The 26653-nt window shown below is 39.3% G+C and overlaps 2 protein-coding genes across 2 annotated transcripts; both read left to right on the top strand.

The window, feature by feature from the left end:
- Nucleotides 1-10480: 10480 nt before the first annotated feature.
- LOC103248207 (tripartite motif-containing protein 64C) lies at nucleotides 10481-18867 on the top strand. The gene is made up of 7 exons (XM_073017831.1): nucleotides 10481-10596; nucleotides 13049-13460; nucleotides 14014-14109; nucleotides 14811-15041; nucleotides 15813-15835; nucleotides 16798-16895; nucleotides 17987-18867. The coding sequence occupies exons 2-7, from the start codon at nucleotides 13053-13055 to the stop codon at nucleotides 18478-18480; spliced, it is 1350 nt and encodes a 449-aa protein (XP_072873932.1). The 5' UTR covers nucleotides 10481-10596; nucleotides 13049-13052; the 3' UTR covers nucleotides 18481-18867.
- Nucleotides 18868-19462: 595 nt separating this feature from the next.
- LOC103248206 (superoxide dismutase [Cu-Zn]) lies at nucleotides 19463-20209 on the top strand. The gene has a single exon (XM_008020481.3). It carries the CDS (start codon nucleotides 19537-19539, stop codon nucleotides 19999-20001), a length of 465 nt encoding a protein of 154 aa, XP_008018672.1. The 5' UTR covers nucleotides 19463-19536; the 3' UTR covers nucleotides 20002-20209.
- The last annotated feature ends 6444 nt before the right edge of the window (nucleotides 20210-26653 follow it).

Raw genomic sequence — 26653 nt, 5'->3', positions numbered from 1 at the left:
AATGTTATATTTTGACTTGTTGACTTGTGTTTCTCACCCTACAACCTCACTAGCTCTTTAGGTGCAAGAAAATCTGTCTCTTTTCTTTCATTTCTGCATTGGCTTCTAATGCTTATTAAGACACAGTAGGCACTTGATATATTGAAGAAAAAAGTATTGTAAGTAATATCCTTAAAGATATCACCTTTAAATAATCAGGATGACTTATGAATAATTAAGCTGATGATCTCTCTCTCTGTCTTTCAGACAGAGCTATTTGATTTATTTCTTAGTACATAGGAGTGTTCACAAAGAGCCACTGGATTACTTTCTTAGTGCTTAGAAGAGTCTTTAATATCATTTGTTTTTGGCCAGGCACGGTGGTTCATGCCTGTAATCCCAGCACTTTGGGAGACCCAGGCGGACAGATCGCAAGGTCAGGAGATGGAGGCCATCCTGGCTAACATGGTGAAACCCCGTCTCTACTAAAAAAAAAATACAAAAAATTAGCTGGTTATGGTGTGGTTCGCCTGTAGTCTCAACTACTCAGGAAGCTGAGGCAGGAGAATGGCTTGATCTGCTTGCCTTGGCCTCCCGAAATGCTGGGATTACAGGAGTGAGCCATCATGCCCGGGTCACAATTTTTTTTAAAAAATATATAGTCAGCCCTTTGTATCTGTAGATTTCACATCAGCAAGCAAAGGTGGATAGAAAATACAGTTTTATTCACTGTAATCACAGGTACTTAGGAAGCTGAGAAAGGAGGATTGCTTGAGCCCTGGAGTTTGAGGCTTTCGTGAGGTATGATCAAGCCACTGCACTCCAGCCTGATGAAAGAGTGAGACTCCATTTCTTAAGAAAATGAAATAAAATACAGTACTGAAGGAAAGAAATCCACACATATGGGGGACCAACTTTTTATTTTTAAAGATGGTAAGCTTTATTTTGTCAAATTTTTTTTTGTTTTCAAACTTATATTTTCAAATATTAGTATTGCATACAGTAAATGATTTTGTTAAAAATATCACAAAGTAGGAAGGACATAAATCCAGAAAAAAGGCTTTTAAGTGAACAAATTTAGTTCTATGGAACAAATCTCAACAATTATTTTTCCTTTAGCTTTGATACGTTAGAACTTTTATCAAAGAATGACACTTATTACATGAGCTTGAATCTGAGAACCTCAGATGTAGCTAATAAAGAACTAATGAATAATGTAAAGTAAGAGAATTATGAATGCTTTTCTAAAAAGCAAAGCTAAATAAAACAAAACTGTTACATTCTATTTGGACTCTTAGCCATGTATTTCAGAAATATTTTCTGTTTTATATTATTGCCTACTTCACTGTCTTAATATGAAGACCAGGATGTCAAAGGACATTAAGCATGTGGTGAGAGTTATATTATGGCCAGTTAATCTGACTTCAGATTCCACATACACAGCTACCTTTCCTCACTGAGGCAGAGAGCAAGGTAATCCAGAAAGTCCTATCAGACTCTGAGAATGCTGTACTTACATTATTCTGAAAATCAGTTGAAAAGATGAAATATTAAATAATTTATACTAAAATCTGGATTATTATTCTGATAGATTGATTTGATTTGTTTAGTTGTTTGTTCACATTCAGCTTGTTAATTCCACAGAAGAGAAGGGTTAACTTTTCATATATACGTGTCTTTTCTGCAGGACTTAAGTATGCACAAATTTTGATATCTATCAGGGTCCTGGAACCAATTCCCAGAGATGACTGATTAAATTCAGTTTTGTTCTGAAATTTTTATTTTGTGTGTAGAGATACATTTTCATGAAGTTATAACTATGTTCATTTCTCATTCCAATATTATTAAGAATTATGAATGATCAACCGATGTTTCTGTAATGAACATTTATTGATCCTTAGGGTTACCAGATAGGCTTTTTTATAGGTAGGAAATTAAAAAATGACTCCCTCATATAATATCAATTTTTCTTTTTTCTTTGTACTATGGTTAAATATCATAGTTGATTTCTTGCAAGCCAATAGAAAATTTCAAAATATATGTAGCAAATGATAAATATAATATTTTCTCATACAATGTAACATAATTTTGCATAGCTTTATTTTCAGTATCTTTTTGTTTCTTGTTTTAAAAGAATATATGTTTATTTTAGAAAATGTAAAGATCAAGAAAGTAACAACAGAAAATAAATATCTCTCTAATGCCATCAGAAAAATATAAAGTCATGTTTATATTCTTGTGTATATAATTGTATAATCCCTTTCCTATTTTAAATATATTTTTGTTTATGTATACAGGAAACCGAGTAAATCTCTCTCTCTATAATTTATATAATAAACATATTTATTTATTCTTTTTCCCATTTTTTATATTTAGAGGCTTTTTTCCCTCCTAAATGTTGACTATTGCAATTTTTTTCTGCCAAACGTTGACTATCCCCAGGTTGATCTTATATATATTGCCGAAGGGGTTAAGTCATTGGACAACCAGAAATGGCTCCATCTTTCTGTCCAGGGATTATCAAAGGGTCAGGATCGGGAGTAAGAGCATGTTTCAAACAGTTTGATTGGTTGGCCAATGGCAACGTATTTTTTATCTTACCCATCACCCCCTCTTATGTTGTTGTTGTTCTTAAAAGACAGGTTCTCACACTGTCTCCCAAGCTGGAGTTCAGTGGTGCAATCTCAGCTCACTGCAGCCTCAAACTCCTGAGTTTGATCAATCTTTCCACGTCAGCTTCCAAAATCACTAGGATGACAGTCACGTACCACAATGCTCAGCTAATATTTGTACTTAGATTTGTCGAGACAGAGTATCCCTATGTTGCCCACGATGGTCTACAGTTCCAGGCCTCAAGCAATCCTCCCACCCCAGCCTCCCAAATTTATGGGATTACAGGCATGAGCCACTGTTCCTGGCCTTATTTATCTCTTTACTTCCATTTTTCCTTCCTTTCTAGGTCTGTTGTGTGAACTGTCTTAGCCCATTCTATAAACATTCTTCTGCTGTGGTCATGTGAAACATTACAAAATTGTTTTTGATGATTCTTCATGTTTTATGTTAAATATTGTAACATAGTAGTGTGATGTTTTTTGAAAGGACAAAAAACACAATAGAAGATTGGCTAATCACAAGACTTTGATGATCAGAGTTGTGCTATAATTTTTCGTAATGTAATACAAATTCAGCACTTACTTGTAATGTGCCTTGGGACAAATCATTTAGTCACTTGATTTCTCAGACCTCAGTTTCCTCCTCTGTGAAATACTAATATCAACTGTATGTAGTTTATTTTAAAGAATTAGGAAAATTATAAGTAATTACTTTAATACTGAGCATGATTGCTGTGGTTACTATATCATTGCTACTATTGTAGCATTGAACCACTTACCACTTTACATTTTTATGTTGTTTGTTTTGTTGGTTGTTTTTGTTTGTTTGTTTTGTTTTGTTTGCATTGTTTTTGAGACAGTCTCGCTCTGGAGCCCAGGCTGGAGTGCAGTGGCGCCATCTCAGCTCACTGCAACCTCCGCCTGCCAGGTTCAAGCAATTCTCCTGCTTCAGCCTCCTGAGTAGCTGGGATTACAGGCACGTGCCACCGTGCCTCGCTAATTATTTTGTATTTTTAGTAAAGAAGGGGTTTCACCATGCTGTCCAGGCTAGTCCTGAACTCTTGACCGCATGATCCACCCACCTTGACCTCCCAAATTGCTGGGCTTGCAGGCTTGAGCCACTGCACCCGGCCACAGGAGTCTTTAGAGATGATTGAATGTGGAAGTTCAGTTGAGAAGTGGCTGATTCAAATTGTTAAATTAGAAATATTCAGTGTTAGAATTGTAGAGTGCTCTTGTGTTTCTCCTTTATATAATTTGGGAACTAGTAAACAGCAGCTGTTTTATCAGCAGGCATGTCATCTATGCTCCAAGCAGCCACAGCAAGTATTCAGGGGAGTCATTTCCAGGAATTTCTAATGCGCTATTTGAAATGAAAAGCAAAGTGGACCCTTGCAAGGCTAGCAGAGAAATGAAGAGAAAAATTTCTGTTGCAGCCTTCACAGTGCAGGCAGTTTCAGAGGCTTTGAAACAAGTAGCCTGTGAGGATTCTTTAGATAACCTACACTGAATTTGTGTGGTATATCACTGAGAAAGAATCATGATGGGTTCTACTGATGAATTTTTAAATTAGTATATTAGAAATAAAGCTGGATATTATATACAGATATGTGGGTGTCCATATATATGTTTGCATATATGTTTTCTTTTGTTTTCTTGTAATGGATTAAAAAATAAAAAAATTAAAATTTATAATTGTACAAGGTTATTCTGAAGTGGAAGAATCAAACTCAGTATTAAATCCAAGGGGAATAGACAAATATCATAAAACTCTCATCTGGTATTATCGGGGAATCAAGTCTAATGTGTTCATGTCTCTTCACACATGGGAAAACATCAGTTTGTCATAGAGCACAGTGCAGAATATGCACAACTGCTCCAAGTCGGAGGTCTCACGCCCTGCCTGGGGTCTCCCAAGGCTGAGAGGATCACAATCTCAGCACACTAGTTGGGACACTGGTTAAATTACACTTTTAGTAAACGTAATCCCTCTATAGCATAAGAAATAGTTATTTTTTAATTGAAAATATTTTATTTATATAAAAGACTATCATGTAACACACAAGTATAGAGGAAAATAATAATGAAATGAATATCTGTGAACATACTAACCATATTAAGAAAATAACATTTCCAATATCTTTGGGTTCCCCATGCACTAATGACAGTTGTGTTTTTTCACTTTCTTGAATTTTATGTTTATCTTTATTTCCTCTGTTATTCTTTATAATTTTATCACACATGGCTATATTATTTACATGTTTCATGGTTTGGCTTTAGGTAGTTTTGAACTCTTTAAAATAAAGTCATACCATGTATAGTTTTATGGTACTTGATTTTTTTTTCCACTGGTGTTTAAGTGTTCAGATAGATAGGTAAGTAGATAGACAGATAGATGGATAACATTTATTCAAATGAAAGTAAGATTCATGGTCTGTCAAGAAAGAGAAAACATATAATAATGTGAATGGGGAAGTTAATATAAAGAATAATTAATTATAACAGCATTTGAGCAAGGACATATTGTCTAGTAGAATGTAAGGGGAAGTCTAAATAATATGTGGTGAGCACATAAAAGGAATTGCCAAAAAAAAAAATTAAAAAAAAAAGAAGGAATTGCCATTGTTTCCAGGGTTAAGCTGGAGTAGCCAATGAAGATTCCCCTCACCCCTCAGCCTCATTGAATGTTTAGAAGTCGATGTGCTATTGCTCTTGAAAAACTTGCTTTAAATCCACACTTCAGAGCTCCCCAGAGACTTGCCTTCTGGGCCACTGGTGAAGCTGTTTATGAAGAAATGTCATGCCAGACGGGCTCCACTGCAAATATGGAAAAGGGCAGTATCAGGAGAAGCTCGTGGCTGCTGAGTTCTTATGAGCCCCAGTGAACTTCAGGAAGTGGGTGCTACAGCAGCAGCCTGAACTACACAATCTGGGCATTGGTGTATCCCTGTATACCCTCCGGGCCAGACACTGGAGGTGTCATTTCCAAAGCAGATTGGAAGTGCTTTTTTTGGAATTTCTCTCCAAAGCTTTCTACTCACAAAGATTGACATCATAACATGTGGCAAAGGAAAAGTATTTAAAGGATCCAGATCTATTTATGTAAACAATCAAAATAACCCAAAGTTGGATAAACAGTGCATCATAAAATATATTTATTCATTTTCTGCTGTTGTACATTTGGAATGAGTTTTGTATTTTGATTTTTGTGAACATGTCTCTTAATGCAAATACTCAATAGATTTTTCTTTCCTGACAGTATCTTCTGATAGATGGAATGTCTGGGTTATACAATTTGTGGATCATCAATTCTACTGGGCAATGCCACAGCGATTCAAACTAATTTCACATATTTATATTTCCACTGACAAAGTAATCATGTTATACAAAATAATAGAGGTATGGATGATTGTGGCAAGTTAAAGAAATGCAAAGAACTCACCCTTACTAGAATCCAAGGCATTTGTGGGAGGAAGAATTCGTACATTGAGCACCAAATACATCAAGTACGTTTTGGAAGACATTGAGAGGAGTGTAACTACTTTCTTATAGTTTATCAAAATCCCATAATGAGGTTAAGCAGGTAGGAATATAGGCACATTTGCATTTCATCAAGCATTCTGGCCTAGATGTAATCGAAGGACATCAAGCCAGCAAGAGGACAGAACTAATATTCTCTTGTGTGTATGAGACAGGATCTCACTCTGTCCCCCAGGCGAGAGTCAGTGGCATAATCCCAGCTCAATGCAAACTCTGCCTCCTGGGCTCAGGAAATTGTACAGCCTGAGATTCCCAAGTAGCTGAGATTACAGGCGTGCACCATCATGCCTGTCTAATTTTTCTATTTTTTGTGGAGATGGAGTTTCACCATGTTGCCTAGGCTGACCTCGAACTTCTCAACTTGACTGGTCAAACCACCTAAGCGTCCAAAAGTGCTGGGATTACAGGCATGAGCCACCATGCCACGTCCTGAAATCTTTTCTCATGATAACTACTGTCACATAGACTTTACTATCAGAAAAGATAAGACTACCCTCATCCTTTGGGTTTTAGCTTAGGTATTGTTTCTTTTAGGAAGACTTTTAGGATGACTGTCCCTTCCTTTCTATCAACTACTAGACCATGAGCTCCTTAAGGACTTAGTCCTTTTTTATATATATACTTTTTTTTAAAAAAAAATTTACTTTACTTTTCGGGATACATATGCAGAATGTCCAGGTTTGTTACTATTTTGGCTCCAATCTCTAGCAGTAAGGAGAGTTCATAGCAGACACTCATTTTGTGAGTGATCAGAATAGCGCGCATATGAGACCCTCTGAGACATTCTGTGCTTTGAAAAGAAGAGTTGCACTGCACACTAGGATTTCCACAATGCCTTTGTTATGGGGTTTGGCTGAGCATGCTCACAGGCTTTTTGTCATGTCATTGATAGAGAGTTGGACAGTATGGTAGATGTGGGACCGTGTGCATATTATTATTCAAAACAATGGACTACATGAAAGATTTGTGAACTTTCAACCAATTCTGCCAGCATGCAAGAAGCATCCCCCAAAAATATCGTATGTAATTTGGTGGCTTAGGAACATACTTTGGCAACGTATGTCATGTCACTGAAAGGAAAGCAGTTTTCAGAGACTGCCTGGTTTCAAACCCTAGCTCTCCTACTTCATTAGAGTATGCCTATGGGCAAATTATTAAAGTTTCCTGTTCTTACATTTCTTAATCTTTAAATCAGTGTAAAATATTATTTATCTCATGGAGTTGTTGTAAGAATTAAGTAAGTTGGAACATGTGACTCAGAACAGTTTTTAGCACAGAGTTGGTAATAAATGTCTGATATTTCCACTTGAATGACAGGGTATTTTTCAGTTAGGTAAGGAAATACTGCTTTTTCTCTCTTACCTATCCTGCATGGGAACACAGTTGTAGTAAAATAGATAATAACTTTTTCAGCTACTAACTATACAATTTGCAACTATCTTTTATTCTTTTATATGCATCTCAGAAGTTGCTTATTGTTTAGTTCTGTCTAATACAGGGCAGTCTACAAAATATAGAATTGAATTTTTACTGAGAAGTGAGAATGCTAGAAAGTCTTTCTTCTCTACACTTAGCTAGATAATATGCAACATTTTAAGAAGTGTTTGAAGCAGTTTTCAAAGAACGACATTTCTGAAAAAGTCTGCATATAAGTATCTATGATTACCTTTTCTTAACTTTATTGGATTTTTTTTTGAAGCATAATGCTGATCAAATGACACTTCAGAAAACATACTAATTTGCAATGTCATGGGCTGATGAAAAAGACAGCCGCTTCATATTTTCCTAGGATATTCTGGATTTTATAAATTTTATACTTTTTAAGTGTCTATTAATATATAAATGGTGATTTTTATATAGATTTTTACTTTTTCAACTTCTAGCAAGGTTTGTAATTTTCAGTTTATAGAAATGACCTAAATCCCCAAACATTAGATAATTTATGAATTTATTAAATCATGGTAAATGACAACAAAATCTGTTAGTATGGCAACTGTGTTAAAAATAACTTTCATGCACTGTTAAACGTAATTATGCACATAATTATTGTGAAAATAGCAGCCAGGTGCCATGGCTCATGCCTGTAATACCAGCACTTTGGGAGGCTGAGATGGGTGGATCACCTGATGTCAGGAGTCCGAGACCAGCCTGGCCAACTTGGTGAAACCTTATCTTGACTAAAAATACCCAAATTAGCAGGTCATGGTGGCAGACACCTGTCATCCCAGCTACTCGGGAGTCTGAGGCAGGAGAATCACTTGAATCTGGGAGACAGAGGTTGCAGTGAGCCGAGATCGTGCCATTCCACTCCAGCCTGGGTGACAGAGGGAGACTGCGTCTCAAAAAAAAGTAATAATAATTATTATTGTGTAAATAGTTATTATATAATTTTAAAAATATGAATACATAACATTGATATAGATAGTTATGTACATATATATGTAAAGTATCAGTTTTAAAATTATTGAAAAAGGTGTATGAATAAAAAACAGATTTTATTTTCATATAACACAGTCATTATGAAATAATCATAAAATAGTAAAAATAAGAAAAACAGTCTGATACAACTAATTCTATCAACTATTATATATACAATTATGTGAAACACAATTGAGTTCCTTGCTGTACTTTTTTAAACAAGAGAGTTACACAGTACAGATGTGCTGGTAATCCCAGTTAATGTTTTATCTTTGAACATATTCAGATAAATAACGGCTAGGCACTTAAGCAATTATAATTTTGAAACAGAGTGAGAAACAAAATTTTAAAGTTAGCATGTGGCCTGGTACAGTGACTCACTCTTGTAATCCCAGCACTTTGGGAGGCAGAGGTGGGCAAATCACCTGAGGTCGGGAGTTCAAGATCAGCCTGAGCAACTTGGTGAAACCACGTCTCTACTAAAAATACAAAAATTAGCTGGGCATAGTGGTGGGTGCCTGTAATCCCAACTACTTGGGAGTCTGAGGCAAGAGAATCACTTGAACTCGAGAAGCAGAGGTTGCAGTGAGACGAGACCGAGCCATTCCACTCCAGCCGGGGCTACAGAGCAAGATACCATTTCAAAAAAAGCAAAAAACAAAAACAAAAACAAAAACCAATTAGCATGTGATAATATTTAATGAAATAATTGCTATAGTTAAAATATTTCTTTGAATAACCTGTGTTAAGTCAACTTTCTTGCCACTCATTCCAAATTTGTCTGTTGAGCTTTGGGCCCCGAAGTGTGGTTTTTAATACTTAATAAACCTAATCAGTCAATTTACCCCTTTCTGTGCAATCTAATCAATCTCAGGAAGTGGGTGTGGTCTTTTGTGATCCCATACAGTTTAAAAGGACACTTGTCCAGAGATTTCTCTCTCCTTCAGGGAGGACCCACCGGATTTGTGGCTGCTGGGCTTTAGAGCACCAGGAGTTACTTGTAGTCTGGATATCTACAGAGCTTCTAGACTGAGACCATTCATAGTAGCCTTGTGAGTATAAAATTTGCAGTAAATCCATTAGGAAATAGTCAAAACAATCATTAGGAAATAGTCAAAATAGTAAATATAAGAAAAACAAGCTGATACAACTAATTCTATCAACCGTCATATATACAGTTATGTGAAAAACAATTGTATTCTTTGCTATACTTTTTTAAACAAGAGAGTTACACAGTACAGATGTGCTGGTAATCTCAGTTAATGTTTTATCTTTGAACATATTCAGTTACATAACTGCTAGGCACTTGAGCAATTATAATTTAAAACAGAGTGAGAAAATTTTAAAATTAGCATGTGGCCCAGTGCAGTGGCTCACGCTTGTAATCCCAGCACTTTGGGAGGCCAAGGTGGGCAGATCACCTGAGGTCAGGAGTTCAAGACCAGTCTGAGAAACATGGTGAATCCCCATCTCTATTAAAAGTACAAAGATTAGCTGGGCTTGGTGGTGGGTGCCTGTAATCCCAGCTACTCGGGAGGCTGAGGCAGGAGAATTGCTTGAACTCGAGAGGCAGAGGTTGCAGTGAGCCAAGACCAAGCCATTGCACTGCAGCCTGGATGACAGAGTGAGATACCGTCTCAAAAAAAAAAAAAAAAAAAAAAAAAAAAAAAAAAAATTAGCATGTGATAATGTTTAATAAAATAATTCTTGTACTTAAAATATTTCTTTGATTAACCTGTGTTAAGTCAAGTTTCTTACATCTCATTCCAAACTTGTCTGTTGAGCTTTGAGTCCCCAAGTGTGTTTTTCAATACTTCGTAAACCTAATCAGCAAATTTACCCCTTTCTATGCAATCTAATCAATCTCAGAAAGTGGGTGTGGTCTTTCATGGGCCCATACCCTTTAAAAGGATGCTTGTCCAGAGATTTCTCTCTCCTTCAGTGAGGACCCACCAGATTTGTGGCTGCTGGGCTTTGGAGCACCAGGAGTTACTTGTAATCTGGATATCTACAGAACTTCTAGACTGAGACCATTCATAGTAGCCTTGTGAGTATAAAATTTGCAGTAAACCCATCATGCTCACTTTTTCTCTTAAAAATACTTTAAATTTACCTGGCAGCATGCTTGGTTCTTTTCTAAGCAAACAGGTAACTGTCTTAGTGATTTTACAGAAAATCCATATAAGGTATCTTCAATTTGTGACATCTGGTTTGTGTTGCCTTGCCATTTGATTCTTCTTATGTGACTATTTTCTGTATTGTTAGATTTTTTTAAGTGTGAAAAGATATATTTCCATAGTTTCATGCAATGATAGAACCCATAAAATACCTAAAATGTTCAGTAGAATGTGGGCATGTAGTAATGGTTATAATGTACACCAAAGTCAATCCAAAGTCAATGTTCAAAATGTTGAATTACTTTGAAAATTCTTGTTGCAAAGGTCTTATTTGCGTCTCTTCAAAATTTGCAGTTTACAGACTAGATTGGAAAGCCGTTGAAAATAGTTTTAATTGACGGGGCACGATGGCTCATGTTTGCAGCCTAGCACTTTGAGAGGCCAAGGCAGGCAGATCGCTTGAGGTCTAGAGTTAGAAACCAGCCTGGCAAACATGGTGAAACCACATTTATACTTAAAACACAAAAAAATTATCCTAGCATTGTGATTGGTGCCTGTAATACCAGCTACTTGGGAGGCTGTGGCAGGAGAATTGCTTGAACCGGGGAGGCGGAGGTTGCAGTAAGCTGAGATCACGCCACTGCACTCCAGCCCGGGTGATAGAGTGAGAATGCACCTCAACAACAACAACAACAAAAAAAAAAAAAAAAAAAAGGAGGAGAGAGAAAGAAAGAAAGAAAGAAAGAGAGAGAGAAAGAAATAAATAAAGAAAGAAAAGAAAGAAAGAAAGAAAGAAGAAAAAATAGATGTAACCCTCTGACAAGGGCTCCCAAGAGGCTGCAACTCCCAAGTCACTAAGAGGAGAGATGAATTTGTGGCCATGCTTCCATTAACTGCATTTCCGGAGTTTCTAGTGTAAAGTGGAAAACCTAATACATGTCTTCACTTTTATTGTTATTTTAGAAGATAATTAATTGTTGATTAATTCTTGTAAATTATTATAGTTTAAATATTCGTTATTTCAGAATGTGACAGTGTTCTCTCTAATCATCTGAATTGACTATGGGAACAATTTTCTAATTAAAAATAATAGATATTATATACAATTAATGTTTTGAAAGGAAGAGTTTTGATATTAAAGTTAAAAGGACAAATTTAATGACTGATAATTTTAGGAGTTGATAGTCCACTCTGATTAATGAATCTTAGATAAAACCTACTTCATTTGTAATTGTGTGAGCAAACTTCATCGGTGAGTTTGGAGGCAGAGAGTACAGAATAATAGCATAGATACTAAGTGTCTTTCATATATTATCATTATGGAATCGTTGAGAGAGAATGACAGAGACGGAACGAGATTAAGAACGTTCTTAAGAATGAGATTAGGAAATAAGAATCAGCTTATATAAGTGACTGAGAAATCATCTCAGCTTTTACCGTCTACCCAGGCTTTAAGCTTGCTAAGTAACTGGGAATGATTGAGAACATGGCTTGTTTAAGAAAAACACCATGAGGACTCTCATCTCATTTTCCCATTTGAATCGTAGTGGTTGTTCATATCCATAAGTTTCATACCCGTGGATTCAACTAATCTCAGAAAAAAATATTTACAGGAAGAAAAAAGCAGCTGTACTGAACAACATATCCCCTTTTTTTCTTTTCTTTTTTTTTTTTTTTTTGGGAGACAGAGTCTCACTCTATTACCTATGCTGGAGTGCAGTAGCATCATCTCGGCTCACTACAACTTCTACCTCCTGGGTTCAGGCAATTCTCCTGCGTCAGCCTCCTGAATAGCTGGGACTACAGGCATGTGCCGCCACGCCCAGCTAATATTTTGCATTTTTAGTAGAAACAGGGTATCACCATGTTAGCCAGGATGGTCTCGGTCTCCTGACCTCATGATCTTCCCACCTCGGCCTTCCGAAGTGCTGGGATTACAGGCGTGGGCAACCACGTCCTGCCAAACATGTACATATTTTTAACAATCCTCTTGCTGTTCCTAAACAGTATGGCATTACAAGTATTTATACAGCATTTACATTGTATTAGACATTCAAAGTAATCTAGACATAAAGTGTTCAGGAGGATAGGTTTAGGTTACATGCAAATCCCACACCATTTACTAATAAGAGCCTGGAACATCTTAGGATCTTGGTATATCAGGGAGTCCTGGATCCAATCTTCAATGGCTATTGAGGGAAAACTTTATAAATCCAGCATGTTTGCATTTACTATGTCTCAGTTTGTACTGGAGCTAACTTATTAGACATATTGGACAGACCTCAAGTAGACAAGGAAAATTGTCCACTGGCCTTTTTTTCCTTTTCATCAGGGCAAATAAAAATAAGAAAAAGAAATTCTCACTTTTTTCTTCATTTTCAGAGATATGGATTCAGACACCCTGCAAGCCTTCCAGAATGAGCTCATTTGCTCCATTTGCATGAACTACTTCATAGACCCGATCACCATTGACTGTGGGCACAGCTTTTGCAGGCCCTGCCTCTGCCTCTGCTGGGAAGAAGGCAGAGCACCAATGCGCTGCCCTGAGTGCAGAGAAATCTCAGCGAAGTCCGACTTCAACACCAATGCAGCACTCAAAAAGCTGGCTTCCCTAGCCAGACAGACCAGACCTCAGAACATCAACAACCCACACAATATCTGTGTGCTCCATGAGGAGACTAAGGAGCTCTTCTGTAAGGTTGACAAGCAATTGCTCTGTGGGCCCTGCTCTGAGTCACCAGAGCACACGGCTCACAGCCACAGTCCAATAGGATGGGCTGCTGAGGAATGCAGGGTATGTGATGCCTCTAAGGCAGTTTGATATGTATGTAGTCCCCAATAAGAATGATGAGGGCCTATGACAATGATGGTGATGAGAATGCAGATGGTGGAGGTGGTGATTATTCCATGTCAATCATAACACATAAATGTATCCTTTCAATGTTGCTGACACTCTAATCAGTGACAATTTGGCACTCTAATCATAGCTGTGTTGACACTTTGCTAACGGAGGTTTCTTTAGGAACATTATTCGAACATATAGAATAGAGCTGTGGAACAGGTTACCAGCACCAAGAACACTTTTCAAAGTCATGTTATATAAAAGCCAGTTTCTCAGAAAATTGATGATATTATCTGAAGGGTCCCTTAAAACTCCCTATTATATTTCTATTACTTTTCACATCCAAATTATTAGAACCAAATTTGTTTAACATGGTAAAATCTGACCACTCCACTCTAACTTGAATTTATGTTTCTTTCAGTTACAGCATTTTTATTTAATTGATAAGGGAATGAAATCTAGTATACTGTCTTCATTATTGCTAAGCTTCTTGCTTCTTTTGCAGGAGAAACTTATAAAGGAAATGGACTATTTATGGAAAACCAATCAAGAGACACAAAATAATCTAAAACAGGAAACTAGCAAATTTCGTTCGTTAGTGGTAAGAATGAAAGTATTTCCTTTATTTTTATGCAAATAAACACAATGTTGGCTTATACTTTTTAGCTAAATTCCAACTACCAGTTAAAAGATAGTGATTTCATCTCAAGAAAATGTAGTGATTTCAATTGATATAATAGGAATCGCAAAGAGAGCAGCCCACACAAGCTAGCCAAATTAATTCTAGTATACTGGATAAATGGCATGATACGTATTCTAGTCAAATTTGAAGGTTGGTATAAACCTTTTCAGACACTGGAGATGAGACAACATTTCACTAAGATTGGGTGTGAGGAAGAGGACAGAAATAGAAGAGTATATAGAGTTAAAATATAGTAAGAGTAAAAAAGAAAAAAAGCATAATATGTTGTATGGCTAAATGTTCTTTAACATTTAGCCGAATCACATATAGAAAAATCCTAAAAGAGAAATAAATAGAGGAAATAATGGACTCAGTAAGAACTGTAAAGAAGCATCACAGTGACAGAAACCAGAAGTCTTTATATAAGTTTTGATTTAAAAGGGGAGAGAGAATAAGAATATTGAAACAGATGGACAGAAAACAACACCAAATATTCAAGACTCTTTGCAAGAGTGAGGCAGAAAGTTTACAAATTGTTTGATTACACCCAGCATATAATTATTTGAACTTTTCTATTGAGAGTGAGAACATGTAATTATTTTAACCAAACATCTCTGCAGGACTATGTCTCATTAAGGAAGGTGATAATCACTATTCAATATCAAAAGATGCATATATTTCTCGATGAGGAGGAGCAACTGCATCTGCAAGCACTGGAAAGAGAAGCAAAAGAGCTTTTCCAACAACTACAAGACAGTCAAGTGAGAATGACCCAACATTTAGAAAGGATGAAAGACATGTACAGAGAGCTGTGGGAGACGTGCCACATGCCTGACGTGGACCTGCTCCAGGTGAGGAGGGAGGGTCCATCTTCAGAGACAGGAAGTCCTTGCTGGACATTGCTGCCAGGACATGCACATGTCACCTGCATATGTCACTGCTCTAAGCTAAGTGACACATGCTGTCTGACTCCCACCATTACATTACATCTGTCCAGTCACTTATTACTGCATACTTTGGTAATCTTTGGTAAATTTTTACCATTTTAGCAGATCACATATAACAAAATTCTCTTCAATATAATTTGTAGTAATATCCACACAGTGAGATCATCTAAAATCATTAGAACTTGAGGCTAGGGGAAGGTTAGTAATACTCCATTTATATGCCCTAGTTCCTCCTCACTCTCTGATGTCCCATACAACAGTGATTTGCTGAAGATGTTGAGGGTTTTCCCCTTGTCTGGGCGAGGTTTGTAAAAGCTGCTCATCAATGTCCGTGTACTCCGTTTCTCATATGGTTCTGTTTTGTTTTAATAGTTGTCATGAGTGGTCAGACCTTTCCTTGGAAATAAGATTAGGAAATTAATGACACTGGAAACCTAGATATCTTTGCTTTACTCCACCATCTCTTGCTCAGCTCCTTTCTTCTTAATGCCCACTGATGAAGCTATTCATTATTTAGTTGAGGCTGTGTTATTAACGTAACCTAGAATGATTCCTTAGAAGGGAATAAAAAGATTCACATTTTTAAAACAGTAAAACAGAAAGAAACAAGAGTATGAGAAAAGATTCAGAAGGAAAAATCTCTCACAATTAACATTATCTTTTATTTTTTTGCAGGATGTGAGAAATGTATCGGCAAGGTGAGTTTACACTAAAAAAAAAATGCTATTTCTGAAAAGTTCATCCTCTTGTGAATGAAGGGGATGTATACATTTTGAGGTACTAATATCATTCTGAGTGGCTATTTCCATTTTTGTTTCAAAAGAGGGCCTGAGGTCGTCTTCTCTTTGGTTTGGAAAGTTTTCATCTTAAAATTTGTATGAATTCAAATATATGTAAAAACAGTTTGCCGTTCTGAAGTTTGTTCTTCCCAGTCCATCCATCCTGTCCAGCCTCACCCCACAGATCTTAATACAAAATTACTCTGCAGAATCATAGTGTTGACTTCTACTGTAGAGGGGTGGGAGGTTAAAAAAAAAAAAAAAAAAAAAAAAAGACAAAGGGAGGAGAGAGATTCCCTCTGGTGGGCTGAGGAGGAAGGTTTTATTCCTAAAAGCATCAATGACCAGGACTTGCTCCATCACAATATATCCAGTTCTAGGAAAGACCTCAGGAAAATGGTTGCCTTAGGACCCTCAGCAACAGTGTTCTCAGGCTGGAATTAGACTCCTTTGTTTTGCTCAAAAGATTAAAGCTTTTTGTCTCAGTGCATATTCTATGTTAGACGCTGAATAGCGTTAGTGACAGCTACAGGCTGAGGTCCCAAAGACTTTTGTCTGAGATTTTTGCTCTCTGAAATATTTCCAGGATTTTTGCATACCCTCAGGGGGTGTGATGGGCAGAGGCAAGCAATGACTTTTAATGAGTTTAGAAGTTGTGTAATGTCTGAAAACAGCATATCTGGGGAAATTGAGTTTTTATGCAATAAAATTCAGAAAAAGTAACATTCTTATGGCCCCTAGAGTGTGGAATAAAATGCACATGCAGTTAATGAAAACTGGCAGAATTCTGAGGAAACATCTTATATGAAAATATGATATCTTTGTATGACTGTGTAATTAGCTCTGTGCCTGGAAATATAACTGAGACCATTTTTTTGCAGGGCTGATTTGGCACAGATGCAAAAGCCCCAGCCAGTGAACCCGGAACTCACTTCATGGCGCATAACTGGAGTCCTAGACATGCTCAACAACTTCAGAGGTAAGAGCCAGTTTGCTTGGCAGTCCAGCCTCAAATCATTTCCTTATTGGATACCTTGGTTGAGGCTTTTCCCATTTAAGTTTTATAATTTTTGATATGTAGGTAATACATAGTTTTCCAAAACATGTGCATCTTCTCCACCTGCATAGTAATACTACAAAGAGCAAAACTCAATTTGCTGAGTTAGAGTTTGGTGAAAATGTAAAGCAATGTACATATTTTGTCTTCAGAATAAGAGGACAAAGAATATTCCGGTCATGTAGTTATGAGGACACTAGTTGTCACGGTGGCATCAGTATTTCGTGTTTATTCAATTTAATTCAATTTTGAGGGTTAGATTTGGCATAATGGTTTTTAATTGATTCTATTCTATGTGCATTTACATGCATTCTACAAGTAATTTTATTATTTACAAAATCAGAGCATTTTGATTAAAAAATGACTAAAATATCCATAATCAGGACAATTTTAATACCATCAGATATGTAACAACTGAAAGGGGAGAGATCTGTGAACATGGCCTAAGCATGTTAACTCCACTCAAGAGAGCAGGTCTAGGTAGCAGAGGGCAGGAACGCAGAGTAGATTGAATCAGGAGCTAAAGAGATATTGTAAAGCCAGAGTATTCCTTTCAGAAACTTATAAACTTTACGCATGTTAATTTCTACCAAATTTTTGAGGTTTGAGACTATAACAGGCATAACTTACATTCCAATAAATACTCACATCATGGCAAAGTGATGTCTACCTGTTGATGATCTTAAAGACAAATAATACAAGAAGATTTTCTATTAAAGAAAAAAACCATTTTAGACATGTCCTGAAAAAAACTGTGCAGAGGTAGACATTAAAATCATTACTTCTCCCAGTGATATGGTCACATTTTTTCTCTATTATTTAAGGAATAATATATAATTGTATGTGCTGTAGAGTTGTAATGACATTTCATCTTCATGGATGCATGGCGCTGAACTCTCTTGGCTTCCTCTTTTCTGTATTTTCTTGGAAGAAGAGCAACTGAAGTGAATAATTGGGCCACAGAGCCTCTGTCCCTCATAGCACTCACTAATATAATATTTTTTCCTTGTCAGTGGATAATGCTCTGAGCACGGAAATGACTCCTTGCTATATAAGCCTTTCTGAGGATGTGAGACGTGTGATATTTGGAGATGACCATCGCAGTGCACCCATGGATCCCCAGGGAGTGGAGAGCTTTGCTGTGTGGGGAGCGCAAGCGTTCACCTCCGGCAGGCATTACTGGGAAGTGGATGTGACCCACTCCTCCACCTGGATTCTGGGAGTCTGTCGAGATTCCAGGACAGTAAATACCAATATCGTTATTGATTCTGATGAAACATTTTTGTTAATTTCCTCAAAGAGGAGCAATCACTATAGTCTCTCCACCAACTCTCCACCTTTAATACAGCATGTGCAAAGGCCTCTCGGTCGGGTTGGGGTGTTTCTGGATTATGAAAATGGATCTGTGAGTTTTTTTGATGTTTCTAAAGGTTCTCTTATCTATGGTTTTCCTCCTTCCTCCTTCTCTTCCCCTCTGAGTCCTTTCTTTTGCTTTGGTTGTACATGAAAAGTTGGTTTCATGATGATTTATTGTGACCTCCCCATATATGATGCAAATAGTGTGCTGAGACCCGATGTGTGAGAGCCTGTGAGCTCATTGTAAGTTCATGGAATGTAATTACTTTATGGTTATACATGGGATAACCACCTTGAACGTGTACATTTTTAATTAAGTTATTTTAAATAATAAGTTATTGTGAAATCTTTACTAGAATATCGATAATGGCTTTTCTTCTACAGTTTTGTTGAGATTCATTCACTTACCCTGAAAGTCATGTTCTAATGTATTTAATTCAGAGAATTTAGTATATTACACTTGTGCAGCCATCAGAACTCTCTACTGCCTGGGCACTTTTATCACTTCCCGAAATATCCCAATACCCATTAACATTTATTCTCCATTCACCCTCCCCCATGCCTTCATAACACTTAATCTACTTTTTATGTTTTTGCATTCAGGTAAATAAAATCATACAATATAAGTTCTTTTTAAATCTGATTTCTTTTTCAGTGATTATGTTTTCAGTTTGTACATACTGTAAACCATTTGTCTTACTTGTATATTTGAACCAGGTTGGGGTAGAAAAATGAAGTAGTGGATATCTTATCTTACAAAGAATAAAGAAGAGTGCTTATTTTCTTTTTAAGTCTGACCAAGTTAATTTGACCTCACAGACTTTACTATTTCTCAATATCCTAGTTATTAATCACATTTCAGCTTATACAGCAGTTTCTCAGTGCTGGGTTGTTCTGCTAGTACATCTTCTCTGAGTATATTATATCAGATTATAATATTCAGAAAACTCTTATTCTTATTACTACCAGGTTGAAAATTCCAAGGGGGTAATGGCACTATTTTCCTTCTTTGCTAATATATTACCATTATCCAGTGCAATTTTTAGAATAGATTACACAATAAATAAAATGAATAAATGGACAAGTAGAGGAGTTATGTAATACTATTCTAACATTAAGAAACTTTTCTGGCGGCGTAGTCTCCTGCAGCGTTGGTGGTCAGTCTCGCAATACTCGGAAGCAGGACCCCGGCGTGGCCTAGCAAGTCATGGCGATGAAGGCCGTGTGCGTGTTGAAGGGCAACAGCCCAGTGCAGGGCACCATCAATTTCGAGCAGAAGGAAAGTAATGGACCAGTGAAGGTGTGGGGAAGCATAACAGGATTGACTGAAGGCCTGCATGGATTCCATGTTCATCAGTTTGGAGATAATACACAAGGCTGTACCAGTGCAGGTCCTCACTTTAATCCTCTATCCAGACAACACGGTGGGCCAAAGGATGAAGAGAGGCATGTTGGAGACCTGGGCAATGTGACCGCTGGCAAAGATGGTGTGGCCAATGTGTCTTTCGAAGATTCTGTGATCTCACTCTCAGGAGACCATTCCATCATTGGCCGCACACTGGTGGTCCATGAAAAAGCAGATGACTTGGGCAAAGGTGGAAATGAAGAAAGTAAAAAGACAGGAAATGCTGGAGGTCGTCTGGCTTGTGGTGTAATTGGGATCGCCCAATAAACATTCCCCTGGATGTAGTCTGAGGCCCATTAACTCATCTGTTATCCTGCTAGCTGTAGAAATGTATCTTGATAAACATTAAACACTGTAATCTTAAAAGTGTAATTGTGTGACGTTTGCTTAGTACCTGTAATGAGAAACTGGTTGATGATCACTTGGAAGATTTGTATAGTTTTATAAAACTCAATTAAAATGTCTGTTTCAATGACCTGCATTTTGCCAGACTTAATCACAGATGGGTATTAAACTTGTCAGAATTTCTTCAATTCTCATTCAAGCCTGTGAATAAAAACCCTGTATGGCACTCATTTTGAGCCTATTAAAAGTATCCAAGTTCAAACTAAAAAAAAGAAACTTTTCCAAAATATAAGTGACAAAATAGGATAGAACATACTAATGAATATCTATCAAAAGATAAGAAATAAATTGATTTTCAGATTCATATCAAAGATAATACTGTTATGTTAGGGTTTAAAATAATTGTAGCATAATTTTTATAGGGTTGACTTCAATTAGGTTTTATAATATAAACCATTGAAAGAGGAAGGTTCCTATGTAAGATGATGGAGAACAGGAGCAGGACTTAGAATAATGGAGACTGTCCTGATTTTAACTGACGTATACGTTTAATTACTAAGCATAAAGTGGTATAAATATTCTTATGCAGTAGAAAGAACAACATTAAACTTTAAATAAGAATGCAGATGATACAGAATGGAAAATTCTATAATAGAATATGAAAGCTATGTCTCCTGAGGCATCAGCTTACCTGCTTTAACAAAGACCACAAATATGGATTGATTCAGAAGGTGCATTGCTCTCACATGTTTGTACCAATATAGGAGTTGGTCAAGAAGAAGACTAACATCTTCAACAAGTGAATTTTTTCTCTGTGTGCAGAAAACTCCCATTTATCGCCATGACCCATGCAGCAGTAAAGCCAAAAGAAAAGCAGGAGGGACAAGAGTATTCGGCTATAAGGAAATCACCTGGTGTTTTTCACAATGCTTTGATTCCCATCCTATAGGTTCAAAATTAGGCAGATGGCACACCAAGTTGTAAGACATATCTGGTAATGCTGTTTACATTCAAAACAATATTTATTCTTATCATTTGATTCAGAAAACAAATTAAATGACTGGCACAACAGAAAATAACCCAAGAGATTTGTTCAACGAAACAAAGCAGAACCTCAACCAAAGAGATAATGTGCTGCTTAAAGTTATCATCAGTCCTTAGCAGTCCAGAGCGAGTAAACCCTGTTTTTACCACTGTCAAAGTGTCCAGTGTTGTCCTTTTCAGAGCCTGGCTAGCTGAAGGTTATGTGGCAAGAAACATCTTACTTGTCTTTTAGTCCCTTAAATGAATGATTTAGACAGGAATGATTCTCCAAATTTTGAAAATACTTATCAGAAATGTTCTCTTATTGCTTCACTCTATACCACACAGACTCTGTAATAATCTCTCTCTTCTGCCTCCACATGTTTATTGCAGAACATTAGGGATTAGCAGAGAGAAAGCTTCTCACCCGCATCTTTTGGACTCATGGCTTTTTTCCAAGTGATCTGAGATGATAAAATTATTCACCTTAGGGTTCCAACCCAGCATACCTTTTTGATTTTCACCTATGTTTTGTGAGCTTTTCTGTTGATGCTAAAACTCTATGCAATAGTCAATGCCTCATAATTTAATTACATTAGTTGTTCCTAGTTTTCAAGGAAAAATTTATTCCTGACATTCTTCTAATTTATCTCAGATTCACTTTTGCAGAAAGACAGAATTAGCTACCTTACGATCATTTAGCATTTGACTCTGATTTTGGAAGACGAAAAAGTGTTTGTGTCTATTTAGCATACTTTCTTAGTCATTTAACCGAGATAATCTTATTCTATTGATTCTCCTAGAGATACTGTAGTTATTTATTCTCTTCACCTGTCAAAATTTATGTTAGACTGTCACCAAGAATTACTTACAATTGAAATAAATCAAAGAGAGACCACTAAGAACATTCTTAATCATTAATCTAGAAATCTTGAACTTCCTGAGTTTTTTATCCCTAAAAGAAGTTATTTATCCGCAGGGCACAGTGACTCACGCCTGTAATCCCAGCACTTTGGGAAGCCAAGGTGGATGGATCACGAGGTCAGGAGATCGAGACCATCCAGGCCAACATGGTGAAACCCCATCTCTACTAAAAATACAAAAAAATTAGCCGGGCGTGGTGGTGGGCGCCTGTAGTCCCAGCTAGTCAGGAGGCTGAGGCAGGAGAATGGTGTGAACCTGGGAGGCAGAGCTTGCAGTGAGCAGAGATCACATCACTCCAGCCTGGGCCGTAGAGCAAGACACTGTCTCAAAAAAAAAAAAAAAAAAAAAAAGTTATTTACCAATAGCCTGAGTACAGATATTTTTAATACAAGAATTTTGACTCCTTTATAGTACAAAAAAAAATTGATAAAGAGGATAACTTGGTAAAATAATCTAACAAAACAGACATATTTTTACTAGCACTCTATTTCTGTACTAAATTTAGGAGACATGTAAATGGCAGTTTTCTTCAGTGAAATAAGACAAACACACAGAGAAAAATACTTCATGGCCCCACTCATATTTGAAATCTATTTTTAAAAGTTCAATACATTAAAAGGGTGGTTACTTTGATGGGAAGAAATTAGATAAATGAAGGACAAAAGTTGTAAAGGCGCAGTCATGTAGAATAAATGAATCTGATGTACAACCTGTAGGTATATTGGATAATCTTGTATTTGTTTTGGGGAAATATTCTGAGGGACTAGATTTTTGATGTTCTTATCATAAAAAAGAAGTACAGCTAAGTGATATGATAGATTTGTTAATTTTCTTCATTATAGTAATCATTTCATTATGCATATGTATCTCAAAACAACATATTGTGTACCTTGAAAATATAAAATAAAACAAATTTGAAAATAAAGGTAATTTTGTTATTGCACATAAGCTGAAAATAAGGGAAGACTGGGTCAGTAATAACACTGCTTTGCTGACTTAAGAGAAGTCTAATAAAATATTTTTAGTTGGGAAGCTATCTGTATTAAAAAAAAAATTTGATATAAGGCTGGTGACAGTGGCCATACTTATAATCCCAGTGCTTTGGGAGGCCAAGGCAGAAAAATCACTTGAGGCCAGAAGTTTGAGATCAGCCTGGGCAACACAGTAAGACCTTATCTCTACCAAAAAAATCAAAAGAAAATTAGCCTTGCATGGTGGTGTGCACCTGTTGTCCCAGCTACTCAGGAGGCTGAGTTGGGAGGATTGCTTGAGTCCAGGAGTATAACACTGCAGTGAGCTCTGATTGTGCTATTGCACTCCAGCCTGGGTGACAGAGTGAGAATTTGTCTCAAAAACAGCAACTACAGGCGCCCGCCACCTCGCCCGGCTAGTTTTTTGTATTTTTTTTTTTTTTTTAGTACAGACGGGGTTTCACGGTGTTAGCCAGGATGGTCTCGATCTCCTGACCTCGTGATCCACCCGTCTCGGCCTCCCAAAGTGCTGGGATTACAGGCTTGAGCCACCGCGAATGGCGTAAACCCGGGAGGCGGAGCTTGCAGTGAGCTGAGATCAGGCCACTGCACTCCAGCCCGGGAGACAGAGCGAGACTCCGTCTCAAAAAAAAAACAAAAAAAAAAACAGCAACTAATTATTTTACGTAGCCATTTTACCTGAAAGGTATAATTCTTTCTTCTACAATTAATAAATCTGCATATGTCTAGGCCAGCTATATCAGGCAGAGCCAGGGCTTCTCTGGGGACGCAGAAGCGAGAAGCAGGGAGCTTGGCGCGCGCGACTGGCTCTCTCTGAAGGTGCCCTGGACCCCGCCCACGTCTCCCGCAGCCGGCATGGTGCTGCTGGCTGGGACCCGGCCTCAGGGTGGCAAGGCGCTCTGCATGCCGTCCCCACCCCTAGGCGCACAGGTCGAGGAGGATCTCGCTTACTACAAAGAGTTCCAGGACTTCTCCAGTCTGCGCGACACACCCACCTGCAGCATCGCCTCTGAAGACATTTTTTTTTTTTTTTTTTTTTTTTTTGAGGGAGTCTTGCTCTGTCACCCAGGCTGGAGTGCAGTGGCGTGATCTCTGCTCACTGCAAGCTCCGCCTCCCGGGTTCATGCCATTCTCCTGCCTTAGCCACCTGAATAGCTGAAACTACAGGCGCCTGCCACCACGCTTGGCTAATTGTCTGTATTTTTAGTAGAGATGGGTTTCACTGTGTTAGCCAGGATGATCGCCTGACCTCCTGATCCACCAGCTTTAGCCTCCCTAAGTTCTGGGATTACAGGCGTGAGCCACTGCCCCTAGTAGGACAATTCTACCCTTTCCAGGATGAAGAGGAGCAGGGCATCCAGGGGGTGGAGAGCGTCCCGGAGTCCTGGGGCTGCTGTGGAGGCTGGTGCGGCGTGGGGTGAGCATTGAGAAGGCGCAGGAGACTGACCACAATGGCTGGTCCGGCCTTAATGACGTCTGCTACCACGGCTTTGTGGATATACCCTGGTGGCCTTAGCTGAGTGCTCTCACACTGAGGTCAACTGGCAGGACAGGGAGGGGAATGCAGCCCTAATCATAGCTGCACAGGCAGGAGCTGCCCCTGGCCCCATGGGCACAGTTGCCTTAGACACTGCCTCTCAGCCTTGCACTTCCTGCATCAGCATCACCTGGGCTGGTTCAATTGAGCTTTAACACAGATCTGGTGGAAACACAGGCTGCCAGGCCCTGCCCCTGGAGTCTTTCTTTGAGTAGGCCTGGGGTAGGGCCCAAGATTGAGCAGAAGAACAGGTTTCCTGGTGAGCTTGATGCCGCTGGCCCAGGGATCCCACCTTGAGGGCAGAGGGCTTTGAGGTTTTCATGCCTGAGGAGGGCGAGGAACCCTTCTCAGCAGGCATTGAAGACCAGCAGAGTCACAGATCCCGGGAGAGATGTCGTCAGAGGGACACAGAGGCATCACGGAATTAAAATGAAAATGAAGAAAGGAGCTGAGCATCTGTTTCATCACGTTCCTATGCTGTTTTACTAAAGAGGCTGTTGTGGCCCAGTCAGGGCATGCTATCATCACCAACTACTTGTTGAACTATGTCCCGGGTCTTGACCTTCAAGGAGGGACGCCTTCGGGCTGAAAGCCGCCATGCCTGGTCGATCGCATCCCAGCTCTGAGCTAGTAGGGGCAGGTGTCCACCCGGGGCCCCCTTGGTGGGATGTCGCCAGAGGAGTGGCCACTTACAGGGCCGCCTCATGCAGAGGCTCCAGGAGCGCCCCTGCCTGTAGCGCTTCAGGGAAAAGTACCAGCTTGAGCTGCCTCCGCTCCTCTAGAGGGCGCGGAGGCCCGAGGACTCCAAGAACTGCCTGCAGAAGCTCTAGGATTGCGAGCTGTCCGCGCTGACGCCCCGCTCCGTGCGCGGTCCGCAGGACCTGGGCGCCCTGGACCACATGGTCAGGATGACCACTAGCCTCTAACAGCCACGCCGTGGCCATCACGTGCCAGACAGTGTGCCCCGAGAGCACTCTGTCCGTGCGGAAGAGGCGGCTGGCGGTGCAGGAAATCCTGGCGGTGCAGGAAATCCTGGCGGCGCGGCGGAGGGTGGGGGAGGGGGCAGGCGCAGGAGGCAGGGAAGCAGAGGGCGCACAGCAGCCTAAGCGGCCCGGCCCAGCGGCTTTGGGCTCCCTGGAGGGCTCTGCAAGAGCTGGCGTCCCACCTGCCCCGCTGCCGGGGTCCTGGGGCTCCGCCACTCCCGCCCCGCGGAAAGCCAGCCTCTGCCCCTGCAGGGCTTTCAGCGGAGCAGCTTGTGGCCGGCGTGGTGGTGCCCCAGGTCAGCCTCACCAAGGCGCCGGCGCCCGCCTTCCAACCCCGAGAGGTCGGCTCGGAAGGGCAGCACAAAGGACAGCGACCACCTGCGAATACTAAAGTGGCCTTACAAGGTGGCCAAGGAGGAGAAACGCGAGGCGGAGGAGGCCTAGAAGAAGCGCCAGGCCAAGGTGCGGGAGAAGCGCCCGCCGCCCTGTAAGAAGAGGACGTGAGAGTCCGCGGGTGCTTGACATGGGGTTCCAGGGCAGGCCGAGACCTCGGGGCTGGGCACCATGGCCGCTCCCAGGAGCGCCGGGCCGCGTGCGTTTCCATGCTGTCTCTAGGATGTTCCCAGGAGGGGGCTGGGGGAGCCACATCGATTCGCCTGACACCAGCCACCCTAGGAATCAGTACACCCAGTGGGCATGTTGCCTAAAAGGCTCCCTTTAGAGAACCTCAATTAGCATTTTTTTAAAAAATCAATTTATTAGGACGGGCGCGGTGGCTCACGCCTGTAATCCCAGCCCTCTGAGAGGCCGAGGCTGGCGGATGACCTGACTTTGGGAGTTTGAGACTAACCTGACCAAAATTGAGAAACCCCATCTCTACTAAAAATACAAAATTGGCCGAGAATGGTGGCACATGCCTGTAATCCCAACTACTCCGGAGGCTGAGTCAGGAGAGTCGCTTGAACCCGGAGGCAGAGGTGACAGTGAGCCAAGATCGCGCCATTGCACTCCGGCCTGGGCAACAAGAGCCAAACTCCGTTTCAATTAAAAAACAAAAAACAAAAACCAAAAAATCAATTTATTGAAGGGTATTTTCTGTGTAATTTTGTATTTTT

Source organism: Chlorocebus sabaeus, chromosome 1, assembly GCF_047675955.1.
Source record: "Chlorocebus sabaeus isolate Y175 chromosome 1, mChlSab1.0.hap1, whole genome shotgun sequence".
NCBI classification, from domain to species: Eukaryota; Metazoa; Chordata; class Mammalia; order Primates; family Cercopithecidae; genus Chlorocebus; species Chlorocebus sabaeus.
Note: the sequence above shows the minus strand (reverse complement) of the source record. Positions and strands in the feature narration are given on the sequence as shown.